A 23,402-nucleotide genomic window follows, 5' to 3' on the forward strand; every position below is an offset into this window, starting at 1 on the left:
ACACGTTAACCTTTTAAAGCCGCTTTCATTTAGACAATCTCATACTGACAAAGACAACCAGCTGCCTGCTCCTTCTTTCCTCTCTATTCCCCCCCCACTCACCTCAACACCCCAACGGCCGCCCGAACCCCCCCGTCCCGCGCATGCTCTCAGACCCCGGCTGACCGCTAGGGGGCACGCCGCTGGAGGAGTAGGAAGGCGGGGCGTCCCCAGGATGTACGCAGAGCTGCCGGGCGGGAGGGGGGAGGTATGGCGTCATCGGTGCGCGCCGCGGAGCATCGGTGACCCGGAGAGATGTCGCCACCGCTCTTCAGCCTGCCCGAGGCGCGGCACCGCTTCACGGTGAGCCCGGCCGGGCCCGGTCGACACCCTCGTTTGGTATCGGGTGGGAGGGTCACTGCGTCTGCGCGCCGGTGAAGGGCTCCGCTTCAGCGGCCGCGCCGCACCGGCCGGGCTCGGTGCTGGGCCTGCAGGCCCGGGTCTCCTTTAACGAGCTTTCAGCGCAGCTGAAATAAAGCTGTATAAGTTTTGGGACAGGGTTTCATACCGGCCGAGCTCAGCCCACCAAAAGGAGGATCTGCTCTTTAGTTAACTAATATTAACGTGAAATAAAATTAAATTATGGCTTAACTCCCGCAGCAAAACGTCCGTTGCTTATTATGCTTGTCTCTTTTGTGTCTCTGCTGAATGATGCTTTTCCGTATCCAGAGCAGGTGGGGCTGGATGTGTGCTCAGGCTTCTGGAGACCACCGTTTGTGGCCCAGTTTGTTGAACAGAGGGGTGAGGTTTGCACAGGAGTGCTTGAGGAACAGACGCCTGGTGCTATAAGATTGATTTCATTACAAGATAAAGTAATTTTTATACCAACTTGTTATCAGGAGTCATGTCCCAGGCTCCTATAAACTACCTGTAAGGCAGGTGAAATTGGGTGGGGGTGGGAACACAGTTGAGGCTGTTTGCAGATGCAGTGTCGGTTGCAACAGTGTATTCATCTGTGTTTTGCTTCACCACACTGTTAGCCCAGGTTTGGGGTGTGATATGCTACTAGCTCATGTCTAATTTCCTAGGCACTTTTTATTTGCTATATGGTGTCTGGCAAATAGATTCCTTGGTATTTCTGTCCACTGTCAAATAGAGGAAGGAGGAGATCTTACTGGTTTTGTAAGCTTGCTTTCTTTACATATTGGTAGACATCCACCAGAGAGGCCTTGAATGTCAAAAGTATCAAGCCATTATTGAACGCATTTAACCAGATTCCTGGGAGGTAAGTAAATGCTGCTTGGTTTTAAAAGGTGCCTATTCAGGTACCTTTTTAGTAATCTTTACCTTAATAGTTGTTATTAACTGATGTGGAATGTTTGCATTTGCAGTGAAAATGAAAAGAAGTGTACCTTGGATCAAGCTTTTAGAGTCATTGTAGAAGAAGAAATAGTAAGTACTTTAAACTGCTACAGCTTATTTCTTGATAAAGCTCAAATTTCTGTTTGCAAGTTAGTGTATTAATAGGAGCTTACTTTAGTATAAGGACTTATTGTGTATTAAAAACATGCATTATGTAAGAGTTACCTAGTTATGGTATAATATAGACGATTAAAGGAGATTGGTAGGTTGGACAGAATGGCAGTATTTTACGCATACCGCAGCATATCAAGAGCTGCTGACTTAGCCTTTTCCAGCAGTTTTTTTGTAATTCTTATGAAGGTCTGCTACTTAAAATTCTAGTTCATAAATATGCGTTATTCTGCAGCTGTACATTTAAGGATGGGGTGGAGTGGGTAATCTGTTACTAACATGTAAGAAAGCTGCCTGTCAGCTGAAAAGAATGATGAAAAGAATCAAATACTGTTTTTACTGTTGCTTGAATGAAGGCTGAATGCGGTATGCTAATTTTCAGAGGTAAATGACTCTCTCTACACAGTAGATATTGTAAGGTCTTTAACAGCCAGAAGCGGTGAAGAAATGTTGTTCACTCAATAAAAACTAATAATGTTAACTGACATGTGTGATTTAATAGATAGAAGTTTTGGGAAGTTGAATGTCAGTATTTGTTTTAAGTTGCCTAGTTGGAAGCAAGGATTTTAGTTTAGTTAGATGCTTTTAAGTCAGCATAGCCAAAGTGTAACACTGTCTTGTTTGTTTAGATAAACAAAGCTCCATGTGAAAATCTCCTGGCAATTATTTCTCTTGCTATTAATGGAGTCACAGAAGGTGAGCGTCTTTCTCTCAAATTTGTTGGCAGTTTTAGGGACCAATTAGGGGGATTTTAAAATCCTAATTTTTGTAAGTTACCTGCAGCAGTTAGCTTTGGTAATATGTGGCCCTTACAGTAGTGGTTATGAAGTCTGTTCCATGAGAGGAATGACTTCTAATTAAATTCAGGTGTATGTGTAACATCTGTGTCGTTTGTTTTGTTTTTTTTTAATAGAGGAAGATGCATGGGTTTAGTTGAAACATAATTAGCATTTTCTGTCTTTGTCCATCACTGTAAAATGCTTAGAAGTCTCCCATCATCATTTTAGAGATGAGACCACTGAGGCAGAGAGGTTAAATGACTTGTAGGTTTCTCTTGTCGGTTGCTGGCAGAGCCAGAAATAACTCTTCCTGGATATCTCTGCTCAGATTGTATCTGTCAGTACAGGACCGGTTTTTAGATACTTGAATCCATTTGTATAACTGCCCTTTCTGTCAGAAATCAACGTTCTAACCTCTTCTGAAGAGACTTCTGCAATCTTCCCTTTGTTTATTTGTTCATATTACGCATCAAATACTTGTTTGTTTTAATAAGTACAGCTCAACTACCTATGTGTTTTATGAACTATAGAATAACAAGACCTGTGATTATAAGGAATGCAGACATTGCCTAACTCCAGACCATGGGTAGACTGTCTTGGTGCACTGCTTTAGTGGTGCTTTACATGAAGAAAAGGCTCAGACTTCTTGGGTGTGTGTAGTGTAACTAACTGTGGACTTAGAAGTCTGAAGGAGTTCACTTGCAGTCTGCAAAAAGATGTGATGTTGTTTCTGACTTTGAGGTTTTTCCAACAGTTATTCTTTATTACTTGTTTTATATTAATGCAAGGCTCTTGTAAAGCTCATCTGCATGTGTGTACATACAGAAATAGCTTTATTGGAAGTTCACACTTTAGCCCAAGCTTTTTATTTTTTTTTTCTTCTGTTAGGATTTGTAGAAACCCAGGAGAACCTTTTTCTTCTTTTTTATTTTAACATAATGTCTCTCAGCTACCATGCATCCTTATTGCATTTCAGTTCAACTTCACTTAATAAAATGTTCCCCGTTCCTCATAGGTATCTGCACTGCATCAACCCCTTTTGTGCTTCTGGGGGATGTTCTGGATTGCCTGCCCTTGGATCAGTGTGACAGAATTTTCACTTTTGTGGAGAAGAATGTTGCTACGTGGAAATCGGTAGGTATTTTTCCAAAATGTGATATAGTCATACCAGAACTTCTGTCCGCCTGAACCATTTTTACGAACAGATTTTAATTGTCTTTGTATCTGCTTCTGTTAAAATGGCAGCATTGATCATATTTTGTTTCAAGGCTTAAATTTCTGGGCAGCAGAGATCAGAAAATTAATAATTAAAAAAAATCATAATTGTTCTATTTCCAACTGCTTTTTTTTTTTAACACTATACAGATTTTGTCGCATTTAGAAACTAGAAATAATGCACAATTTGCATGAGTAGCTTCTCTGTTGACTTACTATTCAGCTTCTTCCTCAGACCTGAAGGAGATTCTTCCACCTCTAATTTGACAGGGGGAAAAGTCTTCTTGGTCACTTTCTTAATGAGCTTTCCGTTACAGGACTATAGCAACAGTGAATATGTTGCCCTAGAATATTCCTGCTCTTGAGGAGCTATCAGTTTTGAGGCCTGTGCCATGGTGCTGTAGCAGGAGAATTGCAGCACAAGAAGTGCAGCAGCCACTGTTAATTAAAGAGAGAATTCCAGGTTTCAGACAGAAGTCCTAACCTGCCAGCATTTTATTCCAAGATGATAAGAAACCTTGGATCTTGGTATCCTTGGTTTGCTCTTTGTCAGTAGTGCCAGGAATACAACTCTATAGGTAACGGTTGAAAATCACTCAGTCTTCTCTGATTTCTTAACCAGGACTACTTCCCATAGGCATTTATTCAGGGTGTTCTGTTTCAGCTAGTATTGTGTGTCCTGATATATTCACAAACTCAATTTCTTTCTTCTGCTGCCAGGTTACTGGTACTATTAATACTCCTAATACTTTTGCATGGAATAATAAAAGCAATGAGTAAAAATTAGTGTGTTCCAGAAAAGAAAGCAGGTGCTGCTTCTACAGTTCACTGTCATATGGGGTTTTTCTGTACGGAAGCTGGATTTAAATGTTGTGGCTTATGCTTTCTTGGAATTTATGGGACTGTTTCTTTTATGTTGCTTTTTCATGAAACCTGCTTCTTATTTAAAGGAAGATTCTAATTTAAGAGGCAGTAGTAGGAATGACTCATACTCATGGCTTGTGAGTGAATGAAAATCTGCTCAAGAAAGTTTTGTGACCTGCTAATGAGCTAAATACCTTTACTTTATTACAGAATACATTTTACTCTGCAGGGAAAAACTACTTGCTACGAATGTGCAATGGTGAGTTTTTCAGGGTGGTAATTTTTCAGGGGAGTGGTCGGGAATTAAAGAACTCCCTATCTTAGCAAATAGAAGGGAGTTTAATAATTGGATTTACATTCAGATGCATTCAATAAGTAATGAAGTTAAAAGGCAGATCACACAGCAGATAATCTTGAGTATTGTTGATTAATGTGAAAGTCATTCTGACCTTGGGGAAATCTCTTCATCAGTAGAGGTTCTTAAGAACATTCAAGAATTATTCCTCAGCAGTGACAAGGCCCATACCAAACACTGATTTGAGTAGAATTCATTTGAACTTATTTTCTATTGCTGTTGAAGGTGTTGGGAAAATTGGTAGAATGCATTTGGAAAAAAATATGGCCAGTCTGAGAAAGTTACTAGTGTTTAAATTTACAAATCTTCGTTTCCTTTCATTAGCTATGTAGTTCATATGATTAGCAAGTCTTAAATTCTAGCATGTGAGAAATTAGAAGAGGAATAAACACTAACATTCTTTACATTTTTGTAATATTTAGACCTCCTAAGAAGATTATCTAAGTCACAAAACACAGTCTTCTGTGGAAGAATTCAGCTGTTCTTGGCTAGGTTATTTCCACTTTCAGAAAAGTCAGGTGAGAATTTTTTGCATTGCATTGCACTTAACATCTAAAAAAACCTAAATATGCTGAATCTTCTAAGTTTACGATGGTAACAGACCAAATCCAGTTGGAGGAAGTCAGTTTGCACTTGTATCTTAGTTTTTGTCTCTACCTTAAATATTGTAAGTGACCTTCGTTTGTTGTGATTTGAAACACAGGTTTTAAATACTGTTTCTGACAATATCAGCATCTCATAAACAACTAACTGAATTAATAGACTTGCATTTGATTGCATATGAACTTCACAGCTTCTAACACTGGCCCTTTGTTTTTCACAGGACTTAACTTGCAGAGCCAGTTTAACCTGGAAAATGTCACGGTCTTCAATACCAATGAACATGAGAGCACTCTAGGACAGAAGGTGAAAATTCCTGTGTCGTTTTTCATTCATTCTGCATTAAACCTGTTAGGCTGGTTTTTCACAAAAACATGCTCATGTGCTTAATAATCAAAACTGTATGTTCATTATTTGGTTGTTGCTCTTCTAGACCAAGGTGCTGATTCTGGAAATAGGCATGTTACCTGGTACATTAAACTGTGCAGACTTTGATGGGAAAAAAAGGTGATTTGATTGTGAGGGATAAGCACTGTCACTGCCAGTGCTAAGTGTTCTCCACAGTGTATGGAGGATAGAGCTGTCCTTTCGGCTTTTTCCAAGAGAAGTCAGGCTACAATTGCAAAGAGGAGTAAGGTGCTAAAACAGGTATTTGTTACTGTATCACTGGAATAATATTTTAGAGATCTTTTGAAGTACCAGCTTAAGCTTTCTGATCTGAAGTGTAACAGAATGTTTAAAATAAGACTGTGAGAACTGTATGCAAAAACCAGTGGCATTTGTATAAGTCTTACATTATTTTCCCTATTAGCACACGGAGGAGAGAGAAGAAGGAATGGACGTAGAAGAAGGTGAAATGGGAGATGATGAAGCACCAACAAGTTGGTGAGCTTGCAGCAATTTTTAAAGTTGAGAGAAAACTTTCCAAAGTGAAAGTAAGGAGCTGTTTGGGAAATATCCTTAAATGTTGTGCTTGGAATTCTACTTGTCTCCTGCCTGCTCAAAATTAGCTACAACCTAGCAGTGTCTTAATCTGTTTAAGTGGAGTTGCCTGGAAGAGAAAGAAATATACAGACCGTTTGTTTGAAAAAGTTGCATATCCAGACTGAGAACCACTGCTATTCTCTTTGGCAGTTTTTCCAATTACCTTGACAAAACTTGTTCTGGTAAGATATAATGAGTGCATGCTGTATATGCTTTTAGGAGAAAAAGCTGTGCTTCCCTTCATTACCCAGATGGTGAAAAACTCCTAAAATCCCTTTTTCTAGTTTTGCTTTAATGGTAAGAAAATACAGTACTGGATGGAAAACTCCTTTAGGGACAAATTCTGAATTACAGATTTCTCTGTTAGGGCTCACTGTTGTCTGTATTTCACTTACAAAAGTGAATCATATTTTCTGTGACTGCACGTTCTTGAGTGGATTCTAATTAAATACATGGCTTTCATTTTATTTTTTTTTTTCCCCTCAGTTCCATTCCAATAGATTATAACCTGTATAGAAAATTCTGGTCACTTCAAGATTATTTTAGAAATCCTGTGCAGTGCTATGAGAAGGTCTCATGGAAAACTTTCCTTAAGGTAATACTGAGTTCATGCTTTCAGTCATTAAGCCTAATTAAAAAATCACCCTTTACACAAGTAGGAGAGTGAGTGCATTAGGATCGAGAACTTCAAATGCTCATGCCATTGACAGTAGTGCAAGAGAAAATGCATTTTGCTGTTTTCTGAAGTGAGCTTTTGACAGTAAACAATATATTAAGAGGTACAATAAATCCCCTAAAAAACTTAGAATCATAGAATAGTTAGGGTTGGAAAGGACCTTAAGATCATCTAGTTCCAAGCCCCCTGCCATGGGCAGGGACACCTCACACTAAACCATGCCACCCAAGGCCTCATCCAACCTGGCTTTGAACACCACCAAGGATGGAGCATTCACAACTTCCTTGGGCAACCCATTCCAGTGCCTCACCACCCTTACAGTAAAGAATTTCTTCCTTATATCCAATCTAAACTTCCCCTGTTTAAGTTTTAACCCGTTACCCCTTGTCCTGTCACTGCAGTCCCTGATGAACAGTCCATCCCCAGCATCCGTGTAGGTCCCCTTCAGATACTGGAAGGTACTATGAGGTCTCCACACAGCCTTCTCTTCTCCAGGCTGAACAGCCCCAACTTTCTCAGCCTATCTTCATACGGGAGGTGCTCCAGTCCCCTGATCATCCTCGTGGCCCTCCTCTGGACTTGTTCCAACAGTTCCATGTCCTTTTTCTGTTGAGGACACCAGAACTGCACGCAATACTCCAAGTGAGGTCTCACAAGAGCAGAGTAGAGGCGCAGGATCACCTCCTTCAACCTGCTAGTCACACTCCTTTTGATGCAGCCCAGGATACGAATGTAATTCAGTAACAGACTTCATATCTTGAAGTAACTTTTAACGTGTCAGAAGTAACTTTTTTATGATTCATTAGCTGCAAAAAGCAGAATTTGTTTGGGTTTGTTGTTCTCCCCCCCCAAGGGAGATAAGTGGTCCTACCTAGTCCTAAATCTTAGTTTTGAATAGTCATATCAATCCCAGTCACATTCTAAAGATGATAGGTTCCTAATGAAGCAAATATATGAAAATGTCCCTTCAGCCAGCTGTTTCAGTTTTGCTTTGTATGAATGTTGAGGATGGTTTATTGCTAAGCTGCTGTTTCTTCACAATTTGCCACTCAATATTTACTAAATAAGAAGCCTGAGATTTTTTTTTTGATCTTCATTCTCTGCGTTCTGGTAGTAAAACGTAACATCTGCTCAGACTTCCTAATATAAATCTGGTTAAAGAGGTCTACATTTTCAGCTTTGGGGCTGAAAATGCCCCTGAAAAGCCCCAGGATGTGGTCCAGAGAAACTGAATAAAGCCAGGGTTAATTCTTTCAGCTGAAAGTTTTATCTCATTGTAGCTTTAGGGCTCTGAATTGAACTTAAGAGCAGCACTTCAAATTTTAACTCTTACGTCTGTACCTTTTTTTGTATATATTCTAAACAACTTACACTGAGTTTAATATAGCACTGTTGTCATGTGGACCTTTTTTCCTTCTAACATCTATACTGCAAGGCAGTTGTGTACTGTTCACAATCCATAACATTGTTTTTCTTAGTATATTTTAAGTACTCCAAATGATTAGATGCTCTGAAATTATAAATAATGCTTTCACTGTCATTTGTGGTGGCCAGAGAAGCCCTACGTATTGGTGGCAAATGGGTTGTTTCGACTAGCTGGTAGCAAGTTTAAAAATGATTTTACTTGGTTGACACTAAGTCTACTGTAGTTCTCTAACTACAAAGCTTTTGTATTATTTTCAATGTGGTAAATAACTGTTTTATAGTACTCGGAAGAAGTTTTGGCTGTTTTCAAAAGTTACAAACTGGACGACACTCAGGCTTCCCGAAAAAAGTTGGAAGAACTAAAAACAGGAGGAGAACATGTGTATTTTGCAAAGTTCTTAACTAGTGAAAAGGTATGTGATTTCTTTTCTCATAATCACAGACTAGTTGAGTTTGAAAGGAACTGGTGTCTAGTTCATTCTCTGCTCAAAGCTCTCAGCCAGAGCTGATCCGTCAGCGATCTGTCCAGCTGGGTTTTGAATGTCTGCACAGATGAAGACTCCATGGTTTCTCTGAATATTCCATTAAGTTGTTTGATCACTTTGGATAGATTTATTCTATTCTTTTTCATTTAATTCTTTTTGTGGATTGCCTCTGTTAACTGATGATTCGTGAACTCCTGTTTCTGGAATAGGATTCTGCAGTAAAGCTGACCTATTTGTTGTATTTGATTCGTATTGTTACATGTTGGGGTTTTATTGCTTTTAGAATTACATTTCCAAAACTTGGCTGAGGTGTTAACTATATTTTCTGCCTCGTAATGGCCTTGTTTAAAATTGCTTTGAAAAAGATCTTGAGAGGTGTTAATTCTGTTAATATTGAGTTAAAAATACAATGCTCTGTTGGATTTAATCCTGAAATGGTTGTCTTCAGTTGCATGGATTAGTAGATGACAGAAAACGAGTCGTGGTGCAGCATGAGTTTTTCTGGGATAGAGGAGTAGGTAAATTCATCATAATCCTTTGACCTGTGTATTTACAATTTTGCAATAACGAAGTAGAGAGAAAATACAGAACCTGTTGCTTAATTAACGCCCAGTAGTCAAAGGTCTTCTTCAAAGAATCTTCAGATGTTCCCTTTGTGTGATCTATCATGCTGCAGCACACATGCTAGAAACCAAACAGTGTATCACTGTGTGTTGGTGAAAGTGAGTGCTTTGGTGATAGCCAAATCCTGATGTTGTAGGCAGTAGTTCATAGGAAAAGGGAGGAAGCTGTCCTTCAGCTTGCTGAAATATTGGAATATCTGGTTTTCCAAATTCTTGTTCAGTTCAAAGTGAAGCGCTGTCCTGAAGACATGTGATACTAAATAGAGCTTCTGTAATGACTTGCCATCATCTTGTAAATTTACTCTCCATAGAGTTTATCAGAAAATATTTGTTGAACTTTTTTGCTTTTGTGTGTCTAGTGTCTTTAATATGTAATTCTGGTTTTTGTTTAGCTGATGGATTTACAGCTGAGTGACAGTAACTTTCGCCGTCATATCTTGCTGCAGTACTTAATACTATTCCAGTATCTAAAAGGACAGGTCAAATTTAAAAGGTAATATGGAAATATTTTGTGTTTTGGGGATGGGGAGCTAAAAACTTGGAGATACCTCAAAATATTTTGAGTTTGTCTACTTGTTCTACGGTTCTTGTGAAACCTGCAGAGCCTTGCATTGAGGCAGGATGTGGCTGAAGTTATTTTACAGCAGGAAAGCGGAGGTCTCATTCTTGCCTTTGTCTGCTCCTCTGCGTGATTCTTTCTCTTCTCTTGCTGGGGCTTTAGTGCTCGTTAGACTTATGCAAATTCGTGCAGTTTACTCAGCCAGCAAAAACCCAATCTGTTCATCTTTGCAGAGTTAGTTTTCTGACAAATTGGTGAGTATAGTGGGGTATCAGAGAGGTAGGGGCCATGAAAGCTTGGTTAAGGTGAGTGCCAGCCATGAGAGGGAAGAAGTCTGTCTTCCGCATAGCCATCTATCATGTTCATAATCACTATTTAAGGTATCCAGTGCTTCATTAAAAGCTGGTTGGTGTTATGTTGCTTTTGAGCACTCTAAAGGGAATGTTGATAGTTATGTTTCAAATGGATTCTTCTTGGACCAGTGGAAAACAAAGATTAGATTCTGGTTGGGTTTTTTTATATGTTTAAGGAAGTTCTAGTCTCTGCTTGGGAGTGAAGTGGGCCATGTTGGATTTATTTCTGTGTTCTTTTCAATTCTGATTACTGATTGCATTATAATTCTAGATGCACCAAACGACTTGTTTAGTAACTTCAGGTTGTGGTATATAGATTTTATGCTTTGAGATATTCCAGGTATGTATTCTGTATACAGCTGGTAGATTAGTTAGTTTGTTTCTTTTACTATGGTTTGTCTGCAGTACAACCAGCTTTAGCTGGTGTTAGAAGAGTTGTTTTGGGGATTTTATTTTAAATCTTTTCATTGTGCACACTTGCTGTGCTTTGGTCTCAACATCAAGATGTGATCTTGAGTTGTGCAAATGGACTTCCTATTGGATGAAGCTGAAACTTGAAAGAATATTCCACAAGCACGTCTAGTTAACTCCACGAGCTAGTAAGTGGTCAGTCCATGGGACCAAACCAGAGCACATTCAGAGTACTTTCTTCAGAACCTCTGTAAGACCGCTCAGAAAGTGTGTAGTGTAAATGATGTGTCCTCAGTGCTATTTTGATGTGCAGTAAACTCTTAAATTATTTTTTTTTAAGTAAGCTGATTTAGTGACACTTCTTATTCTTTTTTTTTTTTTCCCAATTCCAGTTCAAACTATGTTCTTACAGATGAGCAGTCACTTTGGATTGAAGATACTACAAAAGCAGTTTACCAGGTTGGTACAGTAGATACTTCTATAAAAATTACAGGAAGGAGTATCTAGCATGTAATATTGTATCAAGTACCTTTGAAGCAGTAGCCATGATTTTCTTTGTGGTTTTTTTTTTTTTTCTATGTATTCTGCTACACATACCATGCAAAAAGTTAACTTTTTTTCTCCCTCCCAATTGTAGCTTCTTTCAGAAAATCCTCCAGATGGGGAAAGATTCTCAAAGATGGTAGAAGTAAGTACTTTGGTGCCTGTCTGAGCAAATCTATGTAGTGCATAAATTAGCTTTTGGGACACATATGTAGTAATTGAGAGAAGTTCTGTCTCATCTCAGTAAAAGATAAAACATCTTTTTATTTTAGTCATATTTTTCCCATGTTTTTATTAATGTGCTTTTCCTTCTCCTGAGGAGAAGTGGAAATGTGCATATATGTGCTTGGCTGCCTATAGGAGACAGTGGTTATTGAAACTCCTTTGCAGAAAGGAGTGTTGTGCCCAAAGACATGAGAGTAAGATGCAAGTGAAATTAAAAACAAAACTAAAAGGTGTGTCGTCTTGCTTTCCTATTTTCTTTTAGTTTGGTTGCATCTGTTGTGTTGTTTAGAGAAGGAGAAATAAAGCCTTTCTCACAGTTACTGAAGAGAGAAGATACACTTTTTGGAATAAACTAAAGCATCTCTTTAAGATTATACTGATGACTTTCAAAATAGTGACTGAAATACACTGTAACAAAATTTTCCCCTTCATTTTAGTAGCTCTGCTAAAAACTTTGGGTTCAATTCTGAAGGTTATTATGATCCTAATAATGTGCAATATTATGTTTCTCCAGCATATATTAAATACTGAAGAAAACTGGAACTCATGGAAAAATGAGGGCTGCCCAAGCTTTGTCAAAGAAAGGTAACTATTATGAAGTAATAATACGATTATTATTATATAATAATAATAATGAAAATTATGAAGTAATGCATGCTGTTTGTTTGAAATGGTGGTTCAGCTTTAGAGTATGTACTCACAGTGTGTATGACCGTTAATGATTCACACAAATTTAAGATTTGTTTAGCTGAATGTCCTTTCTGTGTGTGCAGAAGGCTCTTAGATTTCTGCCAAAAAGTCTTAAGCCTTCATTATGTCAGTGAAGAGGTGGTTATGAACGTATGAAGTTTCAGGAGAGCGTTCCTCACTGTCTCATGGCAACATTTTGTTCCCTTGATACCAAGCATCGAGTGACTGAGGCAGACCCTAGCTTTAAGACATTGGTGCCTGACTTGCCCATGTACCGCTTTGGATTGCTGCTAGCAAAGCTTTTAGCAGTATGGCTTTGGTGGGGCAGCATACCTGGAGTTTTGTGTAACAGTTCTCCTCTTACGCCGTTTAGTTACTGGGCTTGCCACTTGGTGGTGATCACTTACCTACCTCAAAGGAAATTATGATTGGGTGCTTTTGCCACTGAAAGGTTTACTGTGTAATTAGTTACCAGCTAGTGGCAGAACTTACACTTTGACTCTGTATGTCTACTTGACTATTGTGAGGTGGTGACCAAACATTCCTCTTCATCCTCCTTCAGCCTGCACACAGACTATAGGCTCTTCCTGGTAATGAACATCTGGGGCATGATCTCATTGCACATTTCCTTTTGTGGAGAGATCAGGTGGAGCCACCTCCTCATGATTTTAACTGTTTGCAAAAAAGGGAGGGGGGCTTTGAGAAGAGAGAAATGACTGTTGCAGAGGGGTTGTAAAATAAAATTATGAAATTTGACTTTTATAAATGTTCTGTCTCCTTCTTTAGATCTCAGCCAGAGTTTCAGCTTGGGTAGGTCTTACCCTCACTTCAGTGGTCTGGGATCTCCATTCTCTGATCCCATGAAATCAGGTGCACCTGGGGGAAAAGAACTTGCAATTATAGAGCAGATGATCCCAGCAGCAGGGTAGATCATTCTTAGTATGTGCTGCTGGCAGAAATGTGATTTACTACTTTTTCTGTATCGGGACTCTGATAGACCTTTCAGTTTGTGAGTGAACTAATTTTGGTGTCTGGTAAATTCCTTTCCTTATCCCTACTTTACCTTCTGTCTCCTCTCACCCCCACCTGCTTCCACTACTAGAATTTCAGTCCTTCTGAATACTTCCATTATGATTTAACTGGGTACCATCTGAAATGGCTTGATTTTGTTCTTTAAATATTATTAGTTTGATGCTAAAGAGCATCTTTTTTTCCTGTAGACCTCCTGATTCTAAGCCAATGAGGCCTGTGAGAAAGAGGCCAGCTCCAGAGGACTTCTTAGGAAAAGGACCAAATAAAAAAATCCTTATGGGGAAGTATGTTGGATTTTTTTCATTGCAGGTTTCAGTTGGTTGGTTTGGGGGGTTTTTCTGGGGTTTTTTGACACTGTGTGTTTTTCTAGTCAGTAATTTTCAAACTTCCTCCTTTTGGAACTGCCAGGAAAGAACAGCCATGGAATATATCATTCTTTTAAAACTCGCAGTAGGCTTCCTTTCCTTATAATCATCTCTTGTAAATCCCTTTTAAATAGTCTGTAATTTACAGACTGAAAATCCATGGTTTTCACTTGTTGGATCAGTTTCATTACTTCTATCCTCTCTATGTTTTTGCTTAAAATGTTCCTGTGCCATGGGTTTTAAAATAACACCCAGTGATATCTTATCCCTAGGGCAAAGATGTCTTCTTGATAGGCCCTCACCAATAAAGGTGCCATACACACTAAGTGCTGTATTTTCTCACTTCCTTCTTTTGGAGAAGTTAGTCTAATTATTGTAACAGTTCACCTAGCCTAGATGTAGAAATTCTGACCTTGAGTTTCAAGACTACTGAGTGTTTAGTAAAATGTCCCTTCTGGAAAAGATAATGATACATTATTTCATTTATCAAAACAGTATGGCCTGACCTTAGCTGGCTTGGAAAGAGAGTTTGTTACTGTTGCTGACCACAGGTCAGCAGGAGATTCTAACAGAAATTTAATGTGTAATTTTCCTTCTCTGCAACCTCAGATAAGATTTCTGTCACTTCTGCTAATTCTTAATATATATTATCACAAGGTTTGTATGGTATGCTTTATTGTAAAGGCCCTGAGGTGAAAATTTCTGTAGTATTGTTTCATGTGTCTGTCTGTGGTGAATGATGAAACATGAAGTGATAGAATGATGAATGGGAGTTTGACATGTGTTTATGCTTCTCTTTTCAGTGAGGAACTGACCCGCCTTTGGAATTTATGTCCTGATAACATGGAAGCTTGTAAATCAGAGAGTAGGTAGGTAAAAAATGGTCTGTCATTCTCTAAATGTGTAATACTAACTTTCAGTACTCTACTTAAACAGGAAATTACAATCATTACAAAATTGGCATAAGGAAAGCATGTAGGATGGTCTTGTATGGTATGCCATTTCACTGTGTGTCTTGGAGAGGAGTTGGTTGTATGAATCTTTGTCTTGAAACCTCCTTAAAGTTTTTCACCGCTAGTGTTTAATCTTGGAATCTCCTCCCAGTTTTCTTCATTACTGTTTATGCTGTCAGTAATTTTCATTGCTTAATAAAGTAAAATAAGCTGAAAAACAGATGGAAACTCCCATTTTTGTAGAGCATGATTGTCTAATTAATTACCTTATATAATAAAGGAAGATTGCCAAGTGTGACTGTAATGAGGTTAGCGTGCTATTAGGCTGTGTTTTCCAAAGAGGCATGTGCTTTGAACAATACTGGATGAGAGGAAATCAGTTAGCAAGCATTGTTTTGGTGCATACTGGATCTAGTAGTGGTGCAGATGTAGAAAAATACAATTATTGTTTATCCCTTCTGCTTGCACAATTGTAGGAAATACTGAAAATGTACTTTGCTGTGTAACTTTGTTTGTTATAAATAGCATAATCCTTTTTTGTGCAGACGTGATACTTAGTATGAAAATTTGGAAAAGGAATGAGACAGTTCCCAAAGAGAGGTTTGCCTAGTACTGGCTGTAAAGGCTGGGTGACTGGGGAGGGGTGCCAGCTGTGCTGACGTCATGAGTGGAGGAATTGCTTTTGCAGAGGTTGGGAGCTGTGCAGAGGAAGTGCCCTCCTTTCTTGTGAGGCTGGGATGTGCAGGAAGGCCTCTGACATGATACTTGCATTTACTAGGCCAAGGACTAAAGGTGGAGTTGTGTCTGGAAGCCAAGCTTTTGATTCCCTGTGCATGATTGCATTGTGCTGCAACTTCTTCAAGTAAATAAATAAATAAAACTAAAAAAAGGGAGATAAATCAAGACAGTGCATACCATGGTAAACAGGAAAGAGAAGATCCATGGGGGTCTGGGTTTCGTTCTATGCTCTGTTATAGACTTTGTGACTGAACATGGTCAAGTGACTAACTTTTTGCTTTGGTTCCTCATGCCTTCATTCAAATGGGGTAATCCTTCCTTCCTTGTCATCTTTTTAGATAGCTGTTCGTGGGATAATATAGTAGGATTCAAACTAAATGGGTTATCAAGCTGCTTGCTTTGGTTCCACTAGTCAATGATAAAACTACACTTAAACATGCATGAGGCAATGCTTCCCTGGGCAAAACAAGATTTTCACAACAAAATTAAAGTGAATTTGTAGGCCAGTGTGCTTCTTTCCGTGCCCCAAATGATTGTAAGGTTCACTTGTAGAAGCAGCTGTGCTCTGTCAAACATTTAAGGAAAACCACAGATCATTATGAGTTTGCTTTGCACCACTGATAATCTTGGCTTACAGTAACGTACAGCTCTTGAGTAATCTGTATTTTCTTGCTTGCAGTCTTCAAAGCAGCAAATCACTGTCCTGATCATTGTGAATATTATTTCTGTTACTTTTTCTTAGGTCATGGTTCCTTATGTACTGGCTTGAATACCTTTCAGAAGGAACCACTAGCTGTTCTGAGAGCAGAAACATCAGTCAGCTCTTTAATATGTCCCATATGAACCATAAATATTGTCTTTTAAATCACAGAAGAGCTGAGGTCGGAAGGGACCTCTAGAGTTCACCTAGTCCACCCTCTTGTTCACAGCAGGGTCAACCAGAGCAAGTTGCCTAGGGTCTTTTCCAGTCAGGTTTCAAATGTGTCTCTGAGTAGAAAATCCACAACCTTCCTGGGCAACCCATCTCAGTGTCTGACCACCCTCACAGAAAAGTTGGGGGATTTTTTCTGATGCTGAAGTGGAATTTCCCATATTACGATTTGTGCCAGCTGCTGCTTGTACTTCCACTGGGTAGCGTCCAGCCTGACTCTTTGTTCCTAATTGTCCACATCAGCTATTTACTGCCCCTGAGCCCTCTCTTCTCCAGTGTAAACAGTCCTGGCTCCCTCACCCTCTCCTTGGATGTTAGATGTTCCTCTCCATGCATAGCCTTTTGCATTGACCTGTGTCTCTTATGCTGGGGAGCCCAGAACTGGAGCCAGCACTCCAGATGTATCTTGCCAGTGCTGAGTAGAAGGGAAGGATCCTTTTGCTTGACCTACTGGTAACCCTCTTGCCAATGCAACCCAGGGCGCTGCTGGCCTTCTTTGCCACAAGGTACATTGCTGGTCCATGCTCATGGTGGTGTCCACCAATACCTCTTCTGAAAGCTGCTTTGAAGACAGTCAGTCCCCAAGCTGTGCTGGTGCCTGCGGTTGTTCCTCCCTAGGGGCAGAAATTGTCATATCCCTTTCTTGAACTTCATGAGATTCCTGTTGAGGTGCCTCTGAATGGCAGCACAACCCTCTGGTCTGTCAGCCACTCCTCCCAGTTCTACATTCTCTGCAAACTTGCTGAGGGTGCACTCTGTCCCATCATCAGTAGGTCAGTATGAAGGTGCTAAATAGTAGTAGTCCCAGAATTGAGCTAGTGACAGGCCTCGACCTCGTGCCATTGATAACATTTCTCTGAGCCCAGGAGTTCACATGCTTTTCAGTCCACTTCAAATAAATCAGTTATTTCTCCTGATGCCTGCAGACTTTGGATCTGTATTGAATGTATGTTAACTGAAGTACCTTCAGCAGAAGGTGTAAGGTCACCATTGAGGAAGTTGGGGAGCCACTAAGATGGAATCATTAAGTGTAACATTAAGCTGCCTCGTGGTTTTCCCCCTCTAAAATTAGTGATGGTAAATAATAGAAATTGTGGAGTAATGGTAACGTGGTAGCAGATGAAATTGAAATAGGGGGTGAGGGTTGATGAGGCCGTGTTTTACTTGTCCTGTGCAATTGCACAAAACAACTCCCTTGGGATCTTGAGCACTTGTGAGCTGTGTGAGTAGCAGCATGTTTCTGACACAGCCAGTCAGTTGTTACAGGTGATTTTATGAAAGTATCATTTCCGTATTGCCACAATTCTTGTCTTGGGTCCTATTGTCCTTTTTCACCAAATGCTACCGACATGTTCGTGTCACCTTTTGGTATGACAGAAGGTTTAAACACATACAACAGGCAGTGCTAGTGACCACTGGTACGCTTCAGTGGCTATAATCAGCAAATAATTTCATAGCAGATACTATATCAGGCAGTCATTTTATAGCAGCACATATCAAACAGATTCTTTGCTTATTTGCAGTTGTTGAATTTGAGTAGAATGGTTTGGGGTTGGGGGTTTCTTCCTTCAGTGGATAAGCTTGAGATGTGTATGAAGGAATTCAAAAGCAGCTACTTTAGAGTAGATTGTGAGGAGTATTAAGCTCCTTAATTTTCTTTTCCAGGGAATATATGCCAACTTTGGAGGAATTTTTTGAAGAAGCTATTGAACAAGCAGACCCCGAAAACATGGTTGAAAATAAGTATAAGTACGTGAATCTTTGTTGTGTCTCACTTCATCTTGATCTCTTTCATGTATGGATCAGTAAAAGAAAACAGACTGTTCTCTGCATTACTAATATCTGTGCAGGACTCGAGTCATGTACAAAAAATGCCTAAGTTTGGACAGAATTACATTGATTAGTAAATGCCACAGATCTTTTTCTGTGCTTTTCTAGATGCCAGTCTGTTACCAACCAAGCCTGTATTTTATTGTAGGGCTGTGAACAACTCTAACTATGGCTGGAGAGCACTGAGGCTTCTAGCACGCAGAAGTCCCCACTTCTTCCAGCCAACAAACCAGCAATTCAAGAGTTTACCTGAATATCTAGAAAACATGGTAATCAAATTAGCCAAGGAGCTGCCTGTAAGTAATATTATCCTACAATAATAAATGCTGAATTCATTTGACGTCCTGCTTGTCTCTCTGCAGTCCATTTGGTACATGGGAGGGAAGGGAGAGAAACAAACCTACAGAGAAAGAAACCTTGTATGCTAAAGTAAAACTTTCAAATAAAATTGGTCTAATCTGTGAAGATCCCAGTAACACCAAACTGAGCAACACTGACTAACCGAGTGAGTGCTGAGCTCTGCATTGTACTCTGGAAAGCCAGCTGTGGCAGTCCCATTTGCAGGCAGGAATACATTTGTACCCCATGACTTGAGTTCCACGTTGCAGCGCACACAGAAGGTGTAGCTGGCGTCAGTGCTCTTACATGTTGGTGACTGTGGCCCCTGGGATGGCAGTAAAAGGGGCAGGGCACGCGCTGAGCGTTACCACAGCTTTACAGAGGGGCTCTCTACCAGAGCTCTTCTATGAGTTCCCTGACTTCTAAAATATCTAAGGAGAAATAGACCTTGTGGAGCTGTAAACGTAAAGCGTTGACTCTTTGCATGTTCAGCAGTGCGGATTTGATGCCAGGGAGGGGTCCTTCAGCTCTCTTACACACAATGATAAGAGAAACTAACAGCTGAGGAAGGGAGCGTTTTCTAAACCTTTGAGTTAGCACACAAGCCAGCAGTTCCTTGTGCATTGAATCCATGCTTCCATATCCAAGACCTTCCTTGTTTGTAATGTGGAACTACTAAGGTGTAAAGGTTGGATTGCAATATATAGCCTTTTTGTTTGTTCAGCTATCACAGTTAACTAGATGCTAATAGCAGTTTTAGTTTTACTGGGAGAGGAAAGCTGTTTATTAAGGTAGCACTTGATGCAGTATTCCTCATGGTGCAGCTGTCATCTGTTTCTTGCTGTAACATCTGGAATATATGTAGATCGGGCCTGTGACTGAAACGTAGGCAAAGAGGAAGTCAGTGTTCAACAGCTAAATCGGAGAGTGAAAAGTTTGCTGTTTGCATGTTTGTTTGCCACCTTTAAGAAGCTTGAAAGTACAGAAAACTGAGGAATTCCTGAGGGAGGAATAAAATTAATGAAGAACAATGACTTTCTGAAAAATATGCATATCAGTAGTGGTCTCATAGGAAGTTCTTCAGTTGTTTTTTTATTAAGTAATAAAGGTAGGTGTGTAATGCTTAGTTGTAGTTGTTATGAAAAGGAGAGAATCCTGTGAAGTCAGTGGATGCTTTAACTAGGTTTTTTAGTTAATACTAAGCTTTATTAGAACATTTGTTACTGGTGGTTTGGATACAGGAGACTGGGGGGGATCTTTAGTTCTCATATGAAATCATCTCAGGTTTTCCATTCTAACACACATTCCAGGCAGTCATAGAGCTGTAAAATTTCTTTTTAAACACAAAATTCATCCAGTGATGTTTAGTTCTCTCATTGTAGCCTCCTTCTGAAGAAATAAAAACAGGCGAGGATGAAGATGAGGAAGATAATGATGCTTTATTAAAGGAAAACAATGAAAGTAAGATTTGCATGTTCTCTGTGTTTGCAGTATCTCTCTTGCTGTGTGTTGTAGAAGCTGTGTTTTAACAGTCAGCGCTTCTGACTTTACCAGCATTCATATCACAAAGCGCAGCCTTCTCAGGGCACGGGGTACCCATAGCAACCTCTGGGTCTCATGGCCTGCAGTGCTGAAAGCATCCGACTAGTTGAAGTTGGATTAGCCTTTTCATTAGGAGCCTCTTCCACCTTTTCTGCTCCATGGTGGTGTTTACAGTGTTAGTAGGTGTATATAGCTAAAATGCCAGCATTGCTGTGTAAAAACCTACCTTGAGTGTTCCTCGACCTGCTTCCTTGTTCCTTCTGCCCTTTAATTGCCACAGATAAGTGCCTCTCTCCAGCCTCTACTGGAGTGGGTGGTTATAGAACTTTTAGTAATGGATATATTCCAACTCTGCGATATTTATTTCCTCTTCATTTAAAATAACTTAAAGGCAAAAGCTGCTCTGTTAGAAGAGCAGCCTTCCTGACAAACTTCATCTCTTGTTCATTCCTCTCCATAAACCACTCCTTCCATTTTATCTCTTGCCTGTAACCCTAGTATGTTGTGCTCCTGTAAGTGTCCTTCACTGTCTCCCATGCCTGTGGACCTACCTCCTTCCATCCTCGCTCCTGCCTTCATCTCACAGCACATTCTCTCTTGTGTGTTGCATCTCGCTGTGCCAGCTCTTGCATCCAGCATGGGCAGGTGGGATATGCAGGGCAGGGAAGCCACACACTGGCCACCACTGGCAATTTTGCTGCAAGTTTTTTTTCTGTGAGTGGCAAAGCCTCCTGTGGGCCTCTGTGAATCTCTCTTCTGTCTCCCTTTTTCATCCAGCAGCTGACCTTTTCCACGGTCTTCTTGACAATAGCAGGGAAATTTCCAACTCTTCAGCGTAACGCTGCCTGAGCAAACAAATTTCACAGCTTCGCTGCATGGAACTTACATCTTTCTTTAAACCTTACCATAAAGATGGCAAAGCTGTGGTCCTCTGTGCTTAGAAATAAGGGAAGCGAGCAGAGTACTTTTGTTGTTTTGTTGTTTGTGATCTTCCATTTCTTCTCCTTGATGCAGTGAGTTTAGTTCAGATAAATGGCACTGGAGAGAGCTGAAACTTCCACTCCATGCCAGCTGGCTCTTCAGGTTGGGATTAATTTAAATGCAATTAACTTAACTGTAATTCAGCCTTGAGGGTTTCTTCTTTTAAAATGTGAAGTAAACATAGGTGGTAAGCCATAGGTTGTAGGCCTGAGCTATAAATGTGCAAACCCACCTGTGTGATCACTGCAGCATTTGGCTGTTCAGCAGAGCACAGTATTCCATGGTTTTATCTACATGCCAGAATGACAGAGAATTCCTTAAAAGTACTGACTGTGTATTAAAGCTACTACTGTCCTGTTCACAGTCTTGCTGCTAACAAGAACATGAGGCTTCAGTAACAGTTAAAGGGAAGCAAACTGTTTTTACCTGGGTTAACACTGAGCAAAGTGACTGAAAGAAGTCTGAGAGAGAATTAAATGTTAAAGATCACTCTGTAGACTTACGTATTGAAACTTGCAGGGTGCCTATCAGAATCCTGGTTTTCATTTGGAGGAGGTGGTTCTGATCTACATAAGGCTTTAGAAATTCTCTCTTAATCAAATGGGAGATAACGTAAACCCCCAAATACATTCTTTGTCACAGGCAATAAGGAATGTTCCTTTTGAAACTCAGGTAATGCAGCTGTAAAAATCCATCTGTTCTCAGAGCCCATAAGTAGTTTTAACAGCTGAAGGTGTAAGTCATCTGTTTGTTGATAAGTAAATAGGGGGGTTAAACCAGGGCAGATCAGGGAAGATGAATTTGTAGTATCTGGAGGCATTCCCTGTGTCTCACTGATTCTTCCTCTTTTGTTTCTCCAGGTCCAGAGGTGCAGCGGGACAAAGCCATGACAGGCGACCAGATCGAGGCAGTTGCGAACAGGCTTGGGGAGCAGTGGAAGGCCCTGGCCCCCTACTTGGAAATGAAGGATGCTGACATCCGGCAGATTGAGTCAGACAGTGAGGACATGAAGATGAGAGCCAAACAGCTGCTGGTCGCCTGGCAGGACCAGGAGGGCGCCCATGCCACCCCTGAGAACCTGGTTCTGGCACTGACCAAAGCTGGGTTAGGTGACCTTGCGGAAAGCCTGAGCAACGACACTGAGAGCGGCAGCTAACTCATTCCAGCTGCTGCTCAACCCTGTTTGGGTAGGGGGGGTTGTTACTTGTGACTTCTGGTGGTTGTCATTATCGTCAGTTGTGACTGTTCCGGTTTAATGGTTCCTGTTGTTGCTAGGTAACAGATTTTTAACAAGCATCTTATGGTCAGTAAAAGATAAAACTTTTTAATAATGTGTTGAGTTGTGCAGACTTTCTGAGAGAAGGGTTAGTCACCCCCCTGCGGGAATAAGAAGCTTCATCTTGGCTGATGGAAGGGCGAAAGGGAGGGTGGGAAGTCAGGCAGCTTTCTGTGCAGCCATCAGCAGAGCTTGGGTCACTCTAGCTGGATGGAGTGATTGATGGTCCCTGTGACCACTGTCTGTGCAGTTTCTCAGAGCGTGGGACCTGTGAGCCAGCACTTTGGGGTGGCGGGATGCTGTAGACCATCAAAGTGTACCTGCTTATGAGTGATTCAACCTTGAGAAAACAGTGTTGTGGTGGAGACTCAAGTCACAGTGTTCACTTCCAGTGAAGCACTGGTGTCCTTAGAGGGGTGCACGTTCAGCCTGCTTCCTTCAGAAGGACTGGTTCTTTCTGGATCTTGACAGTTGATAATGGGGGGGTTTCCATGCTTGTGTGTATTAGCAGTTACTAACTTCAGTCTCTGGATATGTTTGGCTCTGTAGGAACACCCCAGAGTCCTGATAAACAAGGTACTTTCTTTGTCCCAGTTCACTGTGGAGTGATGATGGGTTCCATTTTAGGGATATGGCTACCTATTTACGGGTACAAGCTGTTGATTGTAGCTGGATCTGTTTTCCCTCAAAAAGCAAGAGGTTTTTATGGTGTTAAGCAGTAGCTAGCTACAACTTGGGTTGTGGCTGCTGCCTGTAGAATTTGTGTCATTCAGTGAAATCTCTCCAATTGCCCAGTGTGTGGAAAACTACATATCCCAGAACCTTTCCCCCTATCATATTGCTTCAGTTATTAAATGATACCTGTGAATTGCTGGGGTGGTTAGCTACTGGCTGGGAGACAAGTTCCTGCCTGCAGAGCCATTGAGAACTTTGTGCCTGCTCCCCCGACTTTAGATGTAAGTGTATTAGGAATTTGATTATTGGGTACAGAAGTAGAAGTCGGCACAGGCTGATAGATGGGACATTGTTGGAAACTACTTAGCTGTGGTGAGACCTCACCTGGATTACTGAGTTCAGCTCTGGGGCCCTCAGAGGGATGTGGACCTGTTGGGGCGA

The 23,402-nt window shown here is 40.6% G+C and overlaps 1 protein-coding gene across 3 annotated transcripts; it reads left to right on the top strand.

Moving 5' to 3' along the window:
* Positions 1 to 209: 209 nt before the first annotated feature.
* THOC1 (THO complex subunit 1) lies at positions 210 to 22,330 on the top strand. Of its 3 annotated transcripts, XM_080611048.1 has the most exons (21): positions 210 to 342; positions 1,191 to 1,264; positions 1,371 to 1,431; positions 2,142 to 2,208; positions 3,307 to 3,425; positions 4,581 to 4,629; positions 5,148 to 5,243; positions 5,549 to 5,631; positions 6,137 to 6,210; positions 6,796 to 6,904; positions 8,692 to 8,823; positions 9,911 to 10,011; positions 11,234 to 11,300; positions 11,479 to 11,529; positions 12,124 to 12,194; positions 13,520 to 13,615; positions 14,500 to 14,565; positions 17,984 to 18,067; positions 18,297 to 18,444; positions 19,870 to 19,948; positions 21,871 to 22,330. In XM_080611048.1, exons 1-21 carry the CDS (start codon positions 295 to 297, stop codon positions 22,164 to 22,166), a joined length of 1,971 nt encoding a protein of 656 aa, XP_080467174.1. In that variant the 5' UTR covers positions 210 to 294; the 3' UTR covers positions 22,167 to 22,330. The 3 variants fall into 3 exon arrangements, with proteins under 3 accessions (XP_080467174.1, XP_080467175.1, XP_080467176.1); XM_080611049.1 differs by lacking the exon at positions 5,148 to 5,243; XM_080611050.1 differs by lacking the exon at positions 19,870 to 19,948 and having other exon boundaries at positions 21,871 to 22,035.
* The last annotated feature ends 1,072 nt before the right edge of the window (positions 22,331 to 23,402 follow it).

This window comes from Psittacula echo (assembly GCF_963264785.1).
Source record: "Psittacula echo genome assembly, chromosome: 2".
Lineage (NCBI taxonomy): Eukaryota > Metazoa > Chordata > Aves > Psittaciformes > Psittacidae > Psittacula > Psittacula echo.

What these genes read in the sequence shown, in the direction of transcription:
- THOC1 (XM_080611048.1), top strand. Translation starts at nt 295, where the DNA reads ATGTCGCCACCGCTCTTCAGCCTGCCCGAGGCGCGGCACCGCTTCACG. An exon ending in ATGTTGCTACGTGGAAATCG is followed by an intron (nt 3,426 to 4,580) that starts GTAGGTATTTTT and finishes ACTTTATTACAG; the next exon opens with AATACATTTTACTCTGCAGG. An exon ending in CCAAGCTTTGTCAAAGAAAG is followed by an intron (nt 12,195 to 13,519) that starts GTAACTATTATG and finishes TTTTTCCTGTAG; the next exon opens with ACCTCCTGATTCTAAGCCAA.